Here is a 19,363-nt window from a genome sequence, read left to right on the forward strand (position 1 = left end):
CGTTTTGCATACTGGCTCCGCCTTTGAGGTGGTAGTTTTCCCAAGATGCTTTTTCTTTTTGATAAGTTTATGGAATGTTGTTTGTGCATGCTTTTTGTTTGAATTGCTTGATTTCCAGCTTCTGTATTGCCAGAATGTACTTGCGCAGTTGGAGGTTGTTGTTTCGAAACCCAGATGATCTCATTACCATATGTTGCTTAACTGTTTACCATTCTTGAGTCCTTCGGTGCCAAACGTGTGCACGTATACTTCTGAATAAGGCCGTTATTCTTTCGCAGAGGCGATATCGTAGCCTGTGAGGTTAATCCGAGGCGTGATCATTGCTGGTTGAAAACTTTACCCAATACCCCGCTAGGATGACTTGAAATATAGTCAGCCATGGCAATTTTTGATGGTCTCATTTGAGACTTGATGTTGTGGTGTGTAAAATAAGACTGTGTTCTTTTGGTCTTAGTCTGGCGTGTTTTTCTGTCACACATGTCATGCTAGCAATCTTTGTCATTGTTTTGCTTTCTGCTCATCTTTACTGTGCATGGCATCCTGGATGTGTGCAATGTTGCTGTGTCCTCTTGAGGGGAATTGACCCCAAGCCCTTGTGGAGCAGAGGTGTTTTAAGATCAGTTGGAGTATTTGTTTGAGCTTTGTTCTTTTTTGTGTTTGTCCATGCAGCTCCAGGTAAATTTCTGACTCGTTCCTTGCCTTGCTGTGATTTCTATATGCCTGTGTCACTTTGTCATCGTTTTGCATACTGGCTCCGCCTTTGAGGTGGTAGTTTTCCCAAGATGCTTTTTCTTTTTGATAAGTTTATGGAATGTTGTTTGTGCATGCTTTTTGTTTGAATTGCTTGATTTCCAGCTTCTGTATTGCCAGAATGTACTTGCGCAGTTGGAGGTTGTTGTTTCGAAACCCAGATGATCTCATTACCATATGTTGCTTAACTGTTTACCATTCTTGAGTCCTTCGGTGCCAAACGTGTGCACGTATACTTCTGAAGAAGGCCGTTATTCTTTCGCAGAGGCGATATCGTAGCCTGTGAGGTTAATCCGAGGCGTGATCATTGCTGGTTGAAAACTTTACCCAATACCCCGCTAGGATGACTTGAAATATAGTCAGCCATGGCAATTTTTGATGGTCTCATTTGAGACTTGATGTTGTGGTGTGTAAAATAAGACTGTGTTCTTTTGTTCTTAGTCTGGCGTGTTTTTCTGTCACACATGTCATGCTAGCAATCTTTGTCATTGTTTTGCTTTCTGCTCATCTTTACTGTGCATGGCATCCTGGATGTGTGCAATGTTGCTGTGTCCTCTTGAGGGGAATTGACCCCAAGCCCTTGTGGAGCAGAGGTGTTTTAAGATCAGTTGGAGTATTTGTTTGAGCTTTGTTCTTTTTTGTGTTTGTCCATGCAGCTCCAGGTAAATTTCTGACTCGTTCCTTGCCTTGCTGTGATTTCTATATGCCTGTGTCACTTTGTCATCGTTTTGCATACTGGCTCCGCCTTTGAGGTGGTAGTTTTCCCAAGATGCTTTTTCTTTTTGATAAGTTTATGGAATGTTGTTTGTGCATGCTTTTTGTTTGAATTGCATTGATTTCCAGCTTCTGTATTGCCAGAATGTACTTGCGCAGTTGGAGGTTGTTGTTTCGAAACCCAGATGATCTCATTACCATATGTTGCTTAACTGTTTACCATTCTTGAGTCCTTCGGTGCCAAACGTGTGCACGTATACTTCTGAAGAAGGCCGTTATTCTTTCGCAGAGGCGATATCGTAGCCTGTGAGGTTAATCCGAGGCGTGATCATTGCTGGTTGAAAACTTTACCCAATACCCCGCTAGGATGACTTGAAATATAGTCAGCCATGGCAATTTTTGATGGTCTCATTTGAGACTTGATGTTGTGGTGTGTAAAATAAGACTGTGTTCTTTTGTTCTTAGTCTGGCGTGTTTTTCTGTCACACATGTCATGCTAGCAATCTTTGTCATTGTTTTGCTTTCTGCTCATCTTTACTGTGCATGGCATCCTGGATGTGTGCAATGTTGCTGTGTCCTCTTGAGGGGAATTGACCCCAAGCCCTTGTGGAGCAGAGGTGGTTTAAGATCAGTTGGAGTATTTGTTTGAGCTTTGTTCTTTTTTCTGCTTGTCCATGCAGCTCCAGGTAAATTTCTGACTCGTTCCTTGCCTTGCTGTGATTTCTATATGCCTGTGTCACTTTGTCATCGTTTTGCATACTGGCTCCGCCTTTGAGGTGGTAGTTTTCCCAAGATGCTTTTTCTTTTTGATAAGTTTATGGAATGTTGTTTGTGCATGCTTTTTGTTTGAATTGCATGATTTCCAGCTTCTGTATTGCCAGAATGTACTTGCGCAGTTGGAGGTTGTTGTTTCGAAACCCAGATGATCTCATTACCATATGTTGCTTAACTGTTTACCATTCTTGAGTCCTTCGGTGCCAAACGTGTGCACGTATACTTCTGAAGAAGGCCGTTATTCTTTCGCAGAGGCGATATCGTAGCCTGTGAGGTTAATCCGAGGCGTGATCATTGCTGGTTGAAAACTTTACCCAATACCCCGCTAGGATGACTTGAAATATAGTCAGCCATGGCAATTTTTGATGGTCTCATTTGAGACTTGATGTTGTGGTGTGTAAAATAAGACTGTGTTCTTTTGTTCTTAGTCTGGCGTGTTTTTCTGTCACACATGTCATGCTAGCAATCTTTGTCATTGTTTTGCTTTCTGCTCATCTTTACTGTGCATGGCATCCTGGATGTGTGCAATGTTGCTGTGTCCTCTTGAGGGGAATTGACCCCAAGCCCTTGTGGAGCAGAGGTGGTTTAAGATCAGTTGGAGTATTTGTTTGAGCTTTGTTCTTTTTTTGTGTTTGTCCATGCAGCTCCAGGTAAATTTCTGACTCGTTCCTTGCCTTGCTGTGATTTCTATATGCCTGTGTCACTTTGTCATCGTTTTGCATACTGGCTCCGCCTTTGAGGTGGTAGTTTTCCCAAGATGCTTTTTCTTTTTGATAAGTTTATGGAATGTTGTTTGTGCATGCTTTTTGTTTGAATTGCATTGATTTCCAGCTTCTGTATTGCCAGAATGTACTTGCGCAGTTGGAGGTTGTTGTTTCGAAACCCAGATGATCTCATTACCATATGTTGCTTAACTGTTTACCATTCTTGAGTCCTTCGGTGCCAAACGTGTGCACGTATACTTCTGAATAAGGCCGTTATTCTTTCGCAGAGGCGATATCGTAGCCTGTGAGGTTAATCCGAGGCGTGATCATTGCTGGTTGAAAACTTTACCCAATACCCCGCTAGGATGACTTGAAATATAGTCAGCCATGGCAATTTTTGATGGTCTCATTTGAGACTTGATGTTGTGGTGTGTAAAATAAGACTGTGTTCTTTTGGTCTTAGTCTGGCGTGTTTTTCTGTCACACATGTCATGCTAGCAATCTTTGTCATTGTTTTGCTTTCTGCTCATCTTTACTGTGCATGGCATCCTGGATGTGTGCAATGTTGCTGTGTCCTCTTGAGGGGAATTGACCCCAAGCCCTTGTGGAGCAGAGGTGGTTTAAGATCAGTTGGAGTATTTGTTTGAGCTTTGTTCTTTTTTGTGTTTGTCCATGCAGCTCCAGGTAAATTTCTGACTCGTTCCTTGCCTTGCTGTGATTTCTATATGCCTGTGTCACTTTGTCATCGTTTTGCATACTGGCTCCGCCTTTGAGGTGGTAGTTTTCCCAAGATGCTTTTTCTTTTTGATAAGTTTATGGAATGTTGTTTGTGCATGCTTTTTGTTTGAATTGCATGATTTCCAGCTTCTGTATTGCCAGAATGTACTTGCGCAGTTGGAGGTTGTTGTTTCGAAACCCAGATGATCTCATTACCATATGTTGCTTAACTGTTTACCATTCTTGAGTCCTTCGGTGCCAAACGTGTGCACGTATACTTCTGAATAAGGCCGTTATTCTTTCGCAGAGGCGATATCGTAGCCTGTGAGGTTAATCCGAGGCGTGATCATTGCTGGTTGAAAACTTTACCCAATACCCCGCTAGGATGACTTGAAATATAGTCAGCCATGGCAATTTTTGATGGTCTCATTTGAGACTTGATGTTGTGGTGTGTAAAATAAGACTGTGTTCTTTTGTTCTTAGTCTGGCGTGTTTTTCTGTCACACATGTCATGCTAGCAATCTTTGTCATTGTTTTGCTTTCTGCTCATCTTTACTGTGCATGGCATCCTGGATGTGTGCAATGTTGCTGTGTCCTCTTGAGGGGAATTGACCCCAAGCCCTTGTGGAGCAGAGGTGGTTTAAGATCAGTTGGAGTATTTGTTTGAGCTTTGTTCTTTTTTTGTGTTTGTCCATGCAGCTCCAGGTAAATTTCTGACTCGTTCCTTGCCTTGCTGTGATTTCTATATGCCTGTGTCACTTTGTCATCGTTTTGCATACTGGCTCCGCCTTTGAGGTGGTAGTTTTCCCAAGATGCTTTTTCTTTTTGATAAGTTTATGGAATGTTGTTTGTGCATGCTTTTTGTTTGAATTGCTTGATTTCCAGCTTCTGTATTGCCAGAATGTAATTGCGCAGTTGGAGTTTGTTGTTTCGAAACCCAGATGATCTCATTACCATATGTTGCTTAACATCAGCAAGTGCACGGAGGATGTCACTACCACCAAACTGTGACTTGCTACCCGAACCAGAAACCCTGGCTGAACGCAGAGGTGCGTTCTCTGCTGAAAGCCAGGGATGCTGCCTTTAGGTCTGTGGACTCAGGTGAACTCAGGAGGGCTAGAAGAGAGCTGACTGTTGGAGTCAAGAGGGCAAAAGCAGCATATGCTCTGAAAATCCAGGGACACTTTTCCTCCCAGGATCCACAGAGTATGTGGAGGGGCATCAAGTGCATCACGGACTACAAATCCAACGTTGCACAAAGCTCCAAAGACCCATCCCTGCCTGAGGCTCTCAACAAGTTCTACGCCCGCTTTGAGAACCCTGACACCCCCCCCAGCACCAAACTCACACACTCACCAGGAGAGGAGCCCCTCAGCGTGACACCAGCAGAAGTAAGAAGGACGCTGAGGAGGATCAACCCCCGGAAAGCTGCTGGCCCGGACAACATCCCCGGAAGGGTGCTAAGAGACTGCGCCGACCAGCTCTCGGACGTCCTGGCGGACATCTTTAACGCCTCCCTTATCCAGGCAGCAGTCCCCTCTTGCATGAAGACTGCCACCATCATCCCGGTCCCCAAGAGCTCTGCAGTGACGGGTCTAAATGACTACCGGCCAGTGGCCCTCACGCCGATAGTAACAAAGTGCTTTGAAAGACTGGTTCAGACCCACATCAAAGCCACCATCAACGTCACTGTGGATCCACACCAGTATGCGTACAGGAGGAATCGATCCACAGAGGATGCCATCTCCTCTGTGGTCCACACTGCCCTCACCCACCTGGAGCAGAAGGATTCCTATGTTCGTATGCTCTTTGTGGACTTCACATCTGCTTTCAACACCATGATTCCTCAGACCCTGATATCAAAACTCTCCTCACTTGGACTGAGCTCTTCCATGTGCAACTGGGTCCTAGACTTCCTGACCAACAGGCCGCAGTCTGTGAGGATCCACAACATCTCCTCCCCCACCATAACCCTCAGCACTGGCTCCCCTCAGGGCTGTGTGTTGAGCCCCCTCCTGTTTACACTATTTACATATGACTGCTCACCTATCCATCCAGGCTGTCATATGGTGAAGTTTGCGGACGACACAGCAGTGGTTGGATGCATCACAAACAGAGATGAGTCCAACTACAGGCAGGAGGTGGAACACCTGGAGGGTTGGTGCAGAGAAAACAACCTCTGCATCAACGTAAAGAAGACGAAGGAGATGATTGTGGACTTCAGAAGGGGCCATCATGACCATCTCCCTCTGCACATTGGAGGTTCTGAGGTGGAAGTGGTCGACAGCTACAGGTACTTGGGTGTGCACCTGAGCAGCAACCTCACCTGGAGCAACAACACTTCCACTCTGGTCAGGAAGGCACATCAGCGGCTCTACTTCCTCAGGAGGCTGAGACGAGCTGGACTCGGGAGGGCAGTCCTCACCTCCTTCTACAGATGTGTGGTGGAGAGCGTCGTGTGCTCCAGCATCAACGTGTGGCATGGAAGCTGCTCTGCTGCAGATAGGAAAGCACTGCAGAGGGTGGTGAAGGCTGCACAGAGGATTGCTGGAGTCAGCCTCCCCAGCACCACAGACATTTACACCTCCAGATGCAGGAAAAGGGCTACCTGCATCAGGAAGGATCCCACCCACCCAGCACATGCACTTTTTGTCCCGCTCCCCTCAGGCAGGAGGCTGCGGAGCATCAAGTGCAAAACAACCAGACTCAGAAACAGCTTCATACCAGAAGCTGTAAGGCTCCTAAATTCCAACTGACACTTACAAGAACAAGTACTGTTACAGGCACTGTCACTTTAAACCGCACTGAGACACTTTTTCTAGACACTTTATCCACTGCTCTAAGTCAATATCATGCTGCTATAGCAAACTTGCACTCTGGACTTCATATTGCTGCTAACTTCCTACTCTCCCTCTCTTGTGTACTTCTATTTATTTATCTATTTTAAAAACAGCTCTTGGGTGTAAACTGGACCATGAGATCTTAATTTCGTTCCACCTCATGTACCATGTGATGCGAATGACAATAAAATCTCCTTGAATCCTTGAATCCTTGAATCCTTAACTGTTTACCATTCTTGAGTCCTTCTGTGCCAAACGTGTGCACGTATACTTCTGAAGAAGGCCGTTATTCTTTGTTTGGAATGTTGTTTGTGCATGCTTTTTGTTTGAATTGCATGATTTCCAGCTTCTGTATTGCCAGAATGTACTTGCGCAGTTGGAGGTTGTTGTTTCGAAACCCAGATGATCTCATTACCATATGTTGCTTAACTGTTTACCATTCTTGAGTCCTTCGGTGCCAAACGTGTGCACGTATACTTCTGAATAAGGCCGTTATTCTTTCGCAGAGGCGATATCGTAGCCTGTGAGGTTAATCCGAGGGTGTGATCATTGCTGGTTGAAAACTTTACCCAATACCCCGCTAGGATGACTTGAAATATAGTCAGCCATGGCAATTTTTGATGGTCTCATTTGAGACTTGATGTTGTGGTGTGTAAAATAAGACTGTGTTCTTTTGGTCTTAGTCTGGCGTGTTTTTCTGTCACACATGTCATGCTAGCAATCTTTGTCATTGTTTTGCTTTCTGCTCATCTTTACTGTGCATGGCATCCTGGATGTGTGCAATGTTGCTGTGTCCTCTTGAGGGGAATTGACCCCAAGCCCTTGTGGAGCAGAGGTGTTTTAAGATCAGTTGGAGTATTTGTTTGAGCTTTGTTCTTTTTTTGTGCTTGTCCATGCAGCTCCAGGTAAATTTCTGACTCGTTCCTTGCCTTGCTGTGTTTTCTATACGCCTGTTTCACTTTGTCATCGTTTTGCATACTGGCTCCGCCTTTGAGGTGGTAGTTTTCCCAAGATGCTTTTTCTTTTTGATAAGTTTATGGAATGTTGTTTGTGCATGCTTTTTGTTTGAATTGCTTGATTTCCAGCTTCTGTATTGCCAGAATGTACTTGCGCAGTTGGAGGTTGTTGTTTCGAAACCCAGATGATCTCATTACCATATGTTGCTTAACTGTTTACCATTCTTGAGTCCTTCGGTGCCAAACGTGTGCACGTATACTTCTGAATAAGGCCGTTATTCTTTCGCAGAGGCGATATCGTAGCGTGTGAGGTTAATCCGAGGTGTGATCATTGCTGGTTGAAAACTTTACCCAATGCCCCGCTAGGATGACTTGAAATATAGTCAGTCATGGCAATTTTTGATGGTCTCATTTGAGACTTGATGTTGTGGTGTGTAAAATAAGACTGTGTTCTTTTGGTCTTAGTCTGGCGTGTTTTTCTGTCACACATGTCATGCTAGCAATCTTTGTCATTGTTTTGCTTTCTGCTCATCTTTACTGTGTATGGCATCCTGGATGTGTGCAATGTTGCTGTGTCCTCTTGAGGGGAATTGACCCCAAGCCCTTGTGGAGCAGAGGTGTTTTAAGATCAGTTGGAGTATTTGTGTGAGCTTTGTTCTTTTTTTGTGCTTGTCCATGCAGCTCCAGGTAAATTTCTGACTCGTTCCTTGCCTTGCTGTGTTTTCTATACGCCTGTTTCACTTTGTCATCGTTTTGCATACTGGCTCCGCCTTTGAGGTGGTAGTTTTCCCAAGATGCTTTTTCTTTTTGATAAGTTTATGGAATGTTGTTTGTGCATGCTTTTTGTTTGAATTGCTTGATTTCCAGCTTCTGTATTGCCAGAATGTAATTGCGCAGTTGGAGGTTGTTGTTTCGAAACCCAGATGATCTCATTACCATATGTTGCTTAACATCAGCAAGTGCACGGAGGATGTCACTACCACCAAACTGTGACTTGCTACCCGAACCAGAAACCCTGGCTGAATGCAGAGGTGCGTTCTCTGCTGAAAGCCAGGGATGCTGCCTTTAGGTCTGTGGACTCAGGTGAACTCAGGAGGGCTAGAAGAGAGCTGACTGTTGGAGTCAAGAGGGCAAAAGCAGCATATGCTCTGAAAATCCAGGGACACTTTTCCTCCCAGGATCCACAGAGTATGTGGAGGGGCATCAAGTGCATCACGGACTACAAATCCAACGTTGCACAAAGCTCCAAAGACCCATCCCTGCCTGAGGCTCTCAACAAGTTCTACGCCCGCTTTGAGAACCCTGACACCCCCCCCAGCACCAAACTCACACACTCACCAGGAGAGGAGCCCCTCAGCGTGACACCAGCAGAAGTAAGAAGGACGCTGAGGAGGATCAACCCCCGGAAAGCTGCTGGCCCGGACAACATCCCCGGAAGGGTGCTAAGAGACTGCGCCGACCAGCTCTCGGACGTCCTGGCGGACATCTTTAACGCCTCCCTTATCCAGGCAGCAGTCCCCTCTTGCATGAAGACTGCCACCATCATCCCGGTCCCCAAGAGCTCTGCAGTGACGGGTCTAAATGACTACCGGCCAGTGGCCCTCACGCCGATAGTAACAAAGTGCTTTGAAAGACTGGTTCAGACCCACATCAAAGCCACCATCAACGTCACTGTGGATCCACACCAGTATGCGTACAGGAGGAATCGATCCACAGAGGATGACATCTCCTCTATGGTCCACACTGCCCTCACCCACCTGGAGCAGAAGGATTCCTATGTTCGTATGCTCTTTGTGGACTTCACATCTGCTTTCAACACCATGATTCCTCAGACCCTGATATCAAAACTCTCCTCACTTGGACTGAGCTCTTCCATGTGCAACTGGGTCCTAGACTTCCTGACCAACAGGCCGCAGTCTGTGAGGATCCACAACATCTCCTCCCCCACCATAACCCTCAGCACTGGCTCCCCTCAGGGCTGTGTGTTGAGCCCCCTCCTGTTTACACTATTTACATATGACTGCTCACCTATCCATCCAGGCTGTCATATGGTGAAGTTTGCGGACGACACAGCAGTGGTTGGATGCATCACAAACAGAGATGAGTCCAACTACAGGCAGGAGGTGGAACACCTGGAGGGTTGGTGCAGAGAAAACAACCTCTGCATCAACGTAAAGAAGACGAAGGAGATGATTGTGGACTTCAGAAGGGGCCATCATGACCATCTCCCTCTGCACATTGGAGGTTCTGAGGTGGAAGTGGTCGACAGCTACAGGTACTTGGGTGTGCACCTGAGCAGCAACCTCACCTGGAGCAACAACACTTCCACTCTGGTCAGGAAGGCACATCAGCGGCTCTACTTCCTCAGGAGGCTGAGACGAGCTGGACTCGGGAGGGCAGTCCTCACCTCCTTCTACAGATGTGTGGTGGAGAGCGTTGTGTGCTCCAGCATCAACGTGTGGCATGGAAGCTGCTCTGCTGCAGATAGGAAAGCACTGCAGAGGGTGGTGAAGGCTGCACAGAGGATTGCTGGAGTCAGCCTCCCCAGCACCACAGACATTTACACCTCCAGATGCAGGAAAAGGGCTACCTGCATCAGGAAGGATCCCACCCACCCAGCACATGCACTTTTTGTCCCGCTCCCCTCAGGCAGGAGGCTGCGGAGCATCAAGTGCAAAACAACCAGACTCAGAAACAGCTTCATACCAGAAGCTGTAAGGCTCCTAAATTCCAACTGACACTTACAAGAACAAGTACTGTTACAGGCACTGTCACTTTAAACCGCACTGAGACACTTTTTCTAGACACTTTATCCACTGCTCTAAGTCAATATCATGCTGCTATAGCAAACTTGCACTCTGGACTTCATATTGCTGCTAACTTCCTACTCTCCCTCTCTTGTGTACTTCTATTTATTTATCTATTTTAAAAACAGCTCTTGGGTGTAAACTGGACCATGAGATCTTAATTTCGTTCCACCTCATGTACCATGTGATGCGAATGACAATAAAATCTCCTTGAATCCTTGAATCCTTGAATCCTTAACTGTTTACCATTCTTGAGTCCTTCTGTGCCAAACGTGTGCACGTATACTTCTGAAGAAGGCCGTTATTCTTTGTTTGGAATGTTGTTTGTGCATGCTTTTTGTTTGAATTGCTTGATTTCCAGCTTCTGTATTGCCAGAATGTACTTGTGCAGTTGGAGGTTGTTGTTTCGAAACCCAGATGATCTCATTACCATATGTTGCTTAACTGTTTACCATTCTTGAGTCCTTCGGTGCCAAACGTGTGCACGTATACTTCTGAATAAGGCCGTTATTCTTTCGCAGAGGCGATATCGTAGCGTGTGAGGTTAATCCGAGGTGTGATCATTGCTGGTTGAAAACTTTACCCAATACCCCGCTAGGATGACTTGAAATATAGTCAGTCATGGCAATTTTTGATGGTCTCATTTGAGACTTGATGTTGTGGTGTGTAAAATAAGACTGTGTTCTTTTGGTCTTAGTCTGGCGTGTTTTTCTGTCACACATGTCATGCTAGCAATCTTTGTCATTGTTTTGCTTTCTGCTCATCTTTACTGTGCATGGCATCCTGGATGTGTGCAATGTTGCTGTGTCCTCTTGAGGGGAATTGACCCCAAGCCCTTGTGGAGCAGAGGTGTTTTAAGATCAGTTGGAGTATTTGTTTGAGCTTTGTTCTTTTTTTGTGCTTGTCCATGCAGCTCCAGGTAAATTTCTGACTCGTTCCTTGCCTTGCTGTGTTTTCTATACGCCTGTGTCACTTTGTCATCGTTTTGCATACTGGCTCCGCCTTTGAGGTGGTAGTTTTCCCAAGATGCTTTTTCTTTTTGATAAGTTTATGGAATGTTGTTTGTGCATGCTTTTTGTTTGAATTGCTTGATTTCCAGCTTCTGTATTGCCAGAATGTACTTGCGCAGTTGGAGGTTGTTGTTTCGAAACCCAGATGATCTCATTACCATATGTTGCTTAACTGTTTACCATTCTTGAGTCCTTCTGTGCCAAACGTGTGCACGTATACTTCTGAAGAAGGCCGTTATTCTTTCGCAGAGGCGATATCGTAGCCTGTGAGGTTAATCCGAGGCGTGATCGTTGCTGGTTGAAAACTTTACCCAATACCCCGCTAGGATGACTTGAAATATAGTCAGCCATGGCAATTTTTGATGGTCTCATTTGAGACTTGAAGTTGTGGTGTGTAAAATAAGACTGTGTTCTTTTGTTCTTAGTCTGGTGTGTTTTTCTGTTACACAAGTCATGCTAGCAATCTTTGTCATTGTCTTGGTTTCTGCTCATCTTTACTGTGCATGGCATCCTGGATGTGTGCAATGTTACTGTGTCCTCTTGAGGGGAATTAACCCCAAGCCCTTGTGGAGCAGAGGTGTTTTAAGATCAGTTGGAGTATTTGTGTGAGCTTTGTTCTTTTTTTGTGTTTGTCCATGCAGCTCCAGTTAAATTTCTGACTAGTTCCTTGCCTTGCTGTGATTTCTATATGCCTGTGTCACTTTGTCATCGTTTTGCACACTGGCTCCGCCTTTGAGGTGCTAGTTTTCCCAAGATGCTTTTTCTTTTTGATAAGTTTATGGAATGTTGTTTGTGCATGCTTTTTGTTTGAATTGCTTGATTTCCAGCTTCTGTATTCCCAGAATGTACTTGTGCAGTTGGAGGTTGTTGTTTCAAAACCCAGATGATCTCATTACCATATGTTGCTTAACTGTTTACCATTCTTGAGTCCTTCGGTGCCAAACGTGTGCATGTATACTTCTGAATAAGGCCGTTATTCTTTCGCAGAGGCGATGTCGTAGCCTGTGAGGTTAATCCGAGGCGTGATCATTGCTGGTTGAAAACTTTACCCAATACCCCGCTAGGATGACTTGAAATATAGTCAGCCATGGCAATTTTTGATGGTCTCATTTGAGACTTGATATTGTGGTGTGTAAGATAAGCCTTTGTTCTTAGTCTGGCGTGTTTTTCATGTCACACATGTCATGCTAGCAATCTTTGTCATTGTTTTACTTTCTGCTCATCTTTACTGTGCATGGCATCCTGGATGTGTGCAATGTTACTGTGTCCTCTTGAGGGGAATTAACCCCAAGCCCTTGTGGAGCAGAGGTGTTTTAAGATCAGTTGGAGTATTTGTGTGAGCTTTGTTCTTTTTTTGTGTTTGTCCATGCAGCTCCAGGTAAATTTCTGATTCGTTCCTTGCCTTGCTTTGTTTTCTATATGCCTGTGTCACTTTGTCATCGTTTTGCACACTGGCTCCGCCTTTGAGGTGCTAGTTTTCCCAAGATGCTTTTTCTTTTTGATAAGTTTATGGAATGTTGTTTGTGCATGCTTTTTGTTTGAATTGCTTAATTTCCAGCTTCTGTATTCCCAGAATGTACTTGCGCAGTTGGAGGTTGTTGTTACAAAACCCAGATGATCTCATTACCATATGTTGCTTAACTGTTTACCATTCTTGAGTCCTTCGGTGCCAAACGTGTGCACGTATACTTCTGAATAAAGCTGTTATTCTTTCGCAGAGGCGATATCGTAGCCTGTGAGGTTAATCCGAGGCGTGATCATTGCTGGTTGAAAACTTTACCCAATTCCCCACTAGGATGACTTGAAATATAGTCAGCCATGGCAATTTTTGATGGTCTCATTTGAGACTTGATGTTGTGGTGTGTAAAATAAGACTGTGTTGTTTTGGTCTTAGTCTGGCGTGTTTTTCCGTCACACATGTCATGCTAGCAATCTTTGTCATTGTTTTGCTTTCTGCTCATCTTTACTGTGCATGGCATCCTGGATGTGTGTGTAATGACCACTGTTTGGTCATCAACCAGTCAGATACAAGGGCTCTCTTTTCACTCTGTCATTCTGAAACGGATTTTACAGTGTATTAATCCTCTCTTTCCTTAGACGGCTGCAGACCTCTCAAGCGTCCATCTCAGAGCTCTCACTCGTCTGCTGAGCTCATAGTATTTCTTCCCAAAAGAGCACTCCTCACATTATAATAGCATACACGTGATCGTATAGTTTGTTCATATCATAAAAAATCCCAAAATCACAGAGAAAAGCGTTTTCTTTTTCCTCTTATGGCAAAACAAAGTGAACTTACTGCAGAACAAATACAAAACAAACGCTGCATGGCTAGCATCAGCGAAATGCACTGCACATTTCAGGAGGGAACAGACTGGGGAGCACATACCTGAAACGGATTTTACAGTGATTAATCCTCTCTTGCCTTAGACGGCTGCAGACCTCGCAAGCTGAACATATGAATATAAAGTAAGAAGGAATTAGAAGTTTTTATAATGGAACTTTGCTTCTGAGGGTGAATTTTAGCTGGCCATATAGCTAGCTACCAAGGCTCAGCTAGCTGAAGCACATGTCCGAGCAATAATTCAACAAAATAGCATTTCTAATCAAAACTACACTCTAAGATTACCACATGTTCATATAATGTGTTAGAACAATGTTTCAAAGTTTTTTTCTCTATATGAACTGAATTAAACTATATATTAATGAGGAACCACAGCAGTTACACACAGTCCATCTCAGAGCTCTCACTCATATTTTATCATCTGTTTAATTTCAACTCTGTTATATGTGCAATGTTGCTGTGTCCTCTTGAGGGGAATTGACCCCAAGCCCTTGTGGGGCAGAGGTGTTTTAAGATCAGTTGGAGTATTTGTGTGAGCTTTGTTCTTTTTTGTGTTTGTCCATGCAGCTCCAGGTAAATTTCTGACTCGTTCCTTGCCTTGCTGTGTTTTCTATATGCCCGTGTCACTTTGTCATCGTTTTGCACACTGGCTCCGCCTTTGAGGTGCTAGTTTTCCCAAGATGCTTTTTCTTTTTGATAAGTTTATGGAATGTTGTTTGTGCATGCTTATTGTTTGAATTGCTTGATTTCCAGCTTCTGTATTCCCAGAATGTACTTGTGCAGCTGGAGGTTGTTGTTCGAAACCCAGATGATCTCGCGGTGCATACAGGGCTGCACCCCGCCCCCACTTTGGACTCTCAGACCACATCTCCTTGTTCATGTACCCGGCTTACAGACAAAGGCTGAAACAAACAAATCCGGTTACTAAAACAGTTAAAGTATGGTCTCCGGAGACTGAGAGCATACTGCGGGACTGTTTTGCTACGACAGACTGGGATGTGTTTAAAGCTGCAGCCACTATGGAGGACTCTTCTGTCAGCATTCAGGAATATGCTGAACATGTGTCTGGTTAAATCAGCATGTGTGTGGATAGCATCGTGCCCACCACACAAGTGAAGAGGTTTCCCAACCAGAAGCCCTGGATTAACAGTCAGGTATGACACATGCTCCGTGCTCGCTCTCTTGCATACAGATCAGGCAATGAGACAGAGTACAAAGCTGCGAAGTACAGACTGAGGAAAGTCATCGCATGCTCAATGTTTGAATTGCTTGGTTTCCAGCTTCTGCATTCCCAGAATGTACCTGTGCAGTTGTATTTTGTTGTATCAAAACCCAGATGATCTCATTACCATATGTTGCTTTTTTACCATGCTTCATTCCTTTGGTGCCAAATGTGTGCATGTATACTTTTGCAAGCTGCTTCTTGTTGTTCTTTTCCACAATGGATGTTTCTCTGAGGCATCCAAACCCTTGTGGGGGAGTGTGGAATTTTATGCTCCAGGTTTCCCAGAATGTACTTTATGAAATTATCATCTGTTGTTCTTATGTGTTCGCTGCAGGTGTCTTAGCACCAAGCTCTTTGTTAGGTGATTGAGAGTTTACCATCTGATGAGAAATATGTATTTTCCAGAGGGGATTCATGAAGTTAGAGCCATGATTTTGGCTAGTCTGACAGAGAATGGGCCCTTCTTCCCCCTTATCATGAAATTCTACCAATTTCACCAATATTAATTATTTTTTTCTTCCCTTGGGGATTACAGTATTGACCATTTGGTGGTTGTTAGAGATTTATGACTTTTCTGCCAAAACTCTCAAAAAAGTTTCTGATTTTCAATACGTGATAGTTAAAAGTTTCTGATTTTCAAAACACGGAAGTTTTGTTTGGGGTCTGTTCAGCTGTCTGATGGCACTGACTGGACAGGCTGCTGTTGCCCCAGGCGACAGTTGACTGAAGTGGATTACAGTGGTATTAGTTTTTGTCCTGTTGGCTTAAATAGGCATGCACTTCAACTTAATTACAGTCTAATCAGCATTTTGTACAATGAGATTTTTATGATAATGCTGTATTTTCAAAGTCCACTTTAGATGCTTTGTAGATACTTAAATGACTTTTCAGTAACGTTCAACTAAATATCTAATAAACTGACCACAGTTTTATTTAACTCTAAACCTGGCTCTAATCCTTATCCTAACCTTAACCTCAACCCAAAATCTAAACCCAGCCCTCTCCTTGCTCCTAGTTTGAGCCCTGGTCCTCTTCCTAAACCTTACCCCACCACTGTTTAGAAACAACTGAGTTTTTACAGATTGTTTATTAATTATTTGAGCATGTGTAGAAAATCTATAGGGGACTATAGTGGACTATACAAATAACGTGAGACCATTTTCATAACTATTATGCAAAAGATCAAAATAGTTCAATATTTTTACGAATGAAGTTATAATTTGAAATGAACAACTGAAACGGTTCATAAACCTCTTTGTTTTTGTAACAAGAACATTTTGATTTCATGTAAAAGGATTTTAAAACTTCAGAAGTAATTTTATTGAACTGTTTTGCTTTTTGTAATTCCTGTTAACTTTTCACAAGTTCACATTACTTTTTAGACTGTTTTCTGCATCATAAAACATTGATTATGAGTATTAACCTGATATGTGCCAATTTAAAGCCTTTAAATTCCTTCTTTCTTATGTAAAATTGTATCATGATTTCCATTAAACACACTGTCTTTTGTGTTTTTGCAATAAATCACTCAAGTTTATCCACTGAACAACAGTTTAACAGAGAATTATAATCATATTGTTTGTCTTTTAAAAACATTCTACTGAGTTCACAGTAATTCACAATAAAGGCACAGCAGAAGTAAAATACATGTATGTTTATTTTAATAAATGAAATTATATACTTCACTCATATGATTCAAATGATTACTTATGCAACAATCTGAGAACGATCAAATGGTAATTTTAATAATAATTCATTAATAATTGACTAATAATAATCTGAAGTTGGCTTATCACAGGAAATTACAAATGCTTTGCTTGATTAGAAATCCATGTCTGCATGGGTTTATCTGTGGAGGCCAGATGACTTCTCAATTGTCTACTGAATTAACAGAAACACAAAAAAGAAATCCTGTTAGTTCTGATTGCAATACACAGAACCATAACATACTACAAAACTGTACAAAGAAGATTTACACATCCTTTATTAAATGTGTATTTTTACAATGAAAAAATGCTTTCTTTGCTTGTATAAACTTATATTCTTTTTCGTGTTGTATTAGTTACCTGGAGGAAGAACATTCTCCTCATACTGTCCTGCATTGGTTATGTTTCCTGTAGGCTTGTACTGTCCAACCACAAAGACAGTGTTTCCATCAGTAGCCAAGCCCACTCCGACTTCTTTGCTTGCTTTCCATACAACCTGAGTGAAATGTCCTGCAAATGACATTGTGTCAGTGGTGTGTGTAGCAAAATGTCTTGTATATTAATGTATAATAATGTTTGTATATTCAGCAAACAGAATCATTATTAGCAGGAAGAGGCTATTCTAAATTGTTTTTTTAGTAATTTTATTATTAAACATCTGAAATGTAATTATGTAATTGAGATATCAGTACTACCTGTCTTGGGCTGATATCCAGATTTTGTGAAATCATAGTCTTTAATTTCACTGTACCACTGTTCCACAGACTCAGGTCCTAATGATAGAAACAGAGAAATTCTGACACATGAAACAGTCTCAGCCCATAAAACCAAATTTATGTACAGAAAAATCATTTGTTCTGAAGCATTTGTTTGCGAGAAAAGCTTAGCTGGCTTGTTCCAGATCTCTCAGCAGTTCCTTTAATTTGTGGTCAAAAGCATCAACACACCCTGCTATAAACAGTGGAGGCACATCTGCCTCTAATTCTGCATAGTGTAATCACCATTTTTATAGCTCATGAGGACATGAAGAAGACCTATTTCAAAATGTTTTTCTGTTAATTTAGTGATGCAAACTAATGAAATGTTACAACAGAAAAATGACACAATCCTAATCACTGTGTGTATATTCAGATGTTATATAGTGTTTTTTACTTACCTAATTACAAAATGTGTGTATCTCTGTGTGTAACTTTACAGGAGAAGGAAAAAACATACTTTACTTTTAATGTAAGTCAATGGAACCAGACTTTTTTCCAAGTAATTTTGGGCAGTTTCTTTTGATCGATTCATTATGAAATTTACAGACAATGTAAAGAATAACATATTCTTTCAAACTATGTCAAAAACTGAAAAACAACAAAAATGGAGATACAAGGTTTTCTTCCGACAACAGCAGTATATATATATAAATTTGGAAATCAAACAAACAGTAATTATGCATTAAATTGTGCAGAAATATGTATATTCAGTATAAGTAAATTATCACTTTTTTATGTTCAGTCTAAAAATGCTCAATAAAATAGAAATGCTCCCGGAAACACTTAAACAAAAATCTTTCCCCATTAATTTCCATTCTAAGCTAAGAATGCTTTTCCTTTTCCAGTAAAGTTACCAATTTATTGACCAATTTAATTTTCACCAAGTTGATGTGCACAGATCATCAATGCTCAATGATGTTTATTGTATGAAATGTGAACTTACCTGTGGGGTTGGCTGGAGTAGAGCTCCAGGAATAAAACACATTCTCTCCGTTTTCAGTCTCACTGTGCTGCAGGGTTTTAATAGACAGTAAATGGTCAGCCCACTCCTGTGCAGTGCGGCAGAGCTCTTTGCTTAAAGTCATATCAGGAACCCCATGTTTCTTCCTGTACTCGTTATGACAGGCAAGGAATTTCGCCTTAAAGCTGTCATCTGTTGAAAGACAAAGCAACAAGTTTGGTTTATCCAACCAAACCAACAACGAAATATAAAAGGCAGCGTGGTGACTTGATTTAATTGTTTGCAAATAACTGAATAATAATAATATCTGAATAATAACCAATATTCTGTAATGGTAAGAATGTTAGAATGAAAAAGCAGTACATAACAACTAACCTGCCATGGCTGTCAAAACTGTGATGCTGAAAAAAATGAAATAAAATTAACAGTTAGATTTTTTTTCTTTGTTCATAGATACATACAATCAAAAATGATCCATTAAGATAAACAAGTTCAATATTACTGAGAATTTACTGTTTTTCTTCACTTGGACTCTTGAGAGCTGCAGTCTCTAATGCACACAGAGTGTGTCGGCATCATAGGACAGTGTACCCTATATTTATAAGCACCATGTCCTCCTCGGCTGTTAAAGGAGGAGACTCTGAAATTCCAACCCCTGCTTTACACTGGATGCTCAAACTTGTCCCTCCAGTTCAGGGACATCAGTTGTTTTCTTTTCTTAGAAAAAAAGATTTTTCTGATGAGACATGCATATCTAGAATAATCTCATCAGATTTTCATAGTGTGTCGAAGGGGACAAAAGCAGTTTTAGCTGCAGATCTGATGAGAATATAATCATATTATGGATGATAAGTGAAGGGAAAGTATTTTGAAACCTTTGTTACTTAATATACTTCCAGACTTCAAATTTACACATGCCATCTTTTTACTTTTTTTAAATTTACCAATATGAGGTCATTAGACTTGTCACAAAAAATATGAACAAGAATAGTATGCATTCATAAGCATAAACAATGATCTGCAAATTAATTCCACAGAAATAAAAATGTTCAAATAGGTAAGAGGTAGGAACCATGGTGAAGGTTAATGAGCTTCCTAAA

The 19,363-nt window shown here is 42.2% G+C and overlaps 1 protein-coding gene and 12 non-coding genes across 14 annotated transcripts; 12 read left to right on the top strand and 1 right to left on the bottom strand.

Moving 5' to 3' along the window:
• Positions 1 to 266: 266 nt before the first annotated feature.
• LOC119264554 lies at positions 267 to 407 on the top strand. The gene has a single exon (XR_005131120.1). It is a non-coding gene; the product is annotated as a U4 spliceosomal RNA (small nuclear RNA).
• A 596-nt stretch (positions 408 to 1,003) lies between these two features.
• Positions 1,004 to 1,144, top strand: LOC119264555. Its single transcript, XR_005131122.1, has one exon. It is a non-coding gene; the product is annotated as a U4 spliceosomal RNA (small nuclear RNA).
• Positions 1,145 to 1,741: 597 nt separating this feature from the next.
• On the top strand, positions 1,742 to 1,882 carry LOC119264557. Its single transcript, XR_005131124.1, has one exon. It is a non-coding gene; the product is annotated as a U4 spliceosomal RNA (small nuclear RNA).
• A 596-nt stretch (positions 1,883 to 2,478) lies between these two features.
• LOC119264558 lies at positions 2,479 to 2,619 on the top strand. Its single transcript, XR_005131125.1, has one exon. It is a non-coding gene; the product is annotated as a U4 spliceosomal RNA (small nuclear RNA).
• A 598-nt stretch (positions 2,620 to 3,217) lies between these two features.
• Positions 3,218 to 3,358, top strand: LOC119264559. Its single transcript, XR_005131126.1, has one exon. It is a non-coding gene; the product is annotated as a U4 spliceosomal RNA (small nuclear RNA).
• A 596-nt stretch (positions 3,359 to 3,954) lies between these two features.
• On the top strand, positions 3,955 to 4,095 carry LOC119264560. The gene has a single exon (XR_005131127.1). It is a non-coding gene; the product is annotated as a U4 spliceosomal RNA (small nuclear RNA).
• Positions 4,096 to 6,993: 2,898 nt separating this feature from the next.
• On the top strand, positions 6,994 to 7,135 carry LOC119264459. Its single transcript, XR_005131034.1, has one exon. It is a non-coding gene; the product is annotated as a U4 spliceosomal RNA (small nuclear RNA).
• A 597-nt stretch (positions 7,136 to 7,732) lies between these two features.
• Positions 7,733 to 7,873, top strand: LOC119264461. Its single transcript, XR_005131036.1, has one exon. It is a non-coding gene; the product is annotated as a U4 spliceosomal RNA (small nuclear RNA).
• A 2,898-nt stretch (positions 7,874 to 10,771) lies between these two features.
• LOC119264460 lies at positions 10,772 to 10,912 on the top strand. The gene has a single exon (XR_005131035.1). It is a non-coding gene; the product is annotated as a U4 spliceosomal RNA (small nuclear RNA).
• Positions 10,913 to 11,509: 597 nt separating this feature from the next.
• LOC119264562 lies at positions 11,510 to 11,650 on the top strand. Its single transcript, XR_005131128.1, has one exon. It is a non-coding gene; the product is annotated as a U4 spliceosomal RNA (small nuclear RNA).
• A 597-nt stretch (positions 11,651 to 12,247) lies between these two features.
• LOC119264453 lies at positions 12,248 to 12,388 on the top strand. The gene has a single exon (XR_005131027.1). It is a non-coding gene; the product is annotated as a U4 spliceosomal RNA (small nuclear RNA).
• Positions 12,389 to 12,978: 590 nt separating this feature from the next.
• LOC119264454 lies at positions 12,979 to 13,119 on the top strand. The gene has a single exon (XR_005131028.1). It is a non-coding gene; the product is annotated as a U4 spliceosomal RNA (small nuclear RNA).
• A 3,358-nt stretch (positions 13,120 to 16,477) lies between these two features.
• im:7150988 (Golgi-associated plant pathogenesis-related protein 1) lies at positions 16,478 to 18,837 on the bottom strand. Of its 2 annotated transcripts, none has more exons than XM_017711530.1 (6): positions 18,766 to 18,837; positions 18,639 to 18,664; positions 18,246 to 18,455; positions 17,240 to 17,317; positions 16,905 to 17,054; positions 16,478 to 16,719 (listed from the first exon to the last, which is right to left on the bottom strand). In XM_017711530.1, exons 2-6 carry the CDS (start codon positions 18,643 to 18,645, stop codon positions 16,709 to 16,711), a joined length of 456 nt encoding a protein of 151 aa, XP_017567019.1. In that variant the 5' UTR covers positions 18,646 to 18,664; positions 18,766 to 18,837; the 3' UTR covers positions 16,478 to 16,708. The 2 variants fall into 2 exon arrangements, with proteins under 2 accessions (XP_017567019.1, XP_017567020.1); XM_017711531.1 differs by having other exon boundaries at positions 18,777 to 18,824.
• Positions 18,838 to 19,363: the final 526 nt, after the last annotated feature.

Source organism: Pygocentrus nattereri, chromosome 11 (assembly GCF_015220715.1).
Source record: "Pygocentrus nattereri isolate fPygNat1 chromosome 11, fPygNat1.pri, whole genome shotgun sequence".
NCBI classification, from domain to species: domain Eukaryota; kingdom Metazoa; phylum Chordata; class Actinopteri; order Characiformes; family Serrasalmidae; genus Pygocentrus; species Pygocentrus nattereri.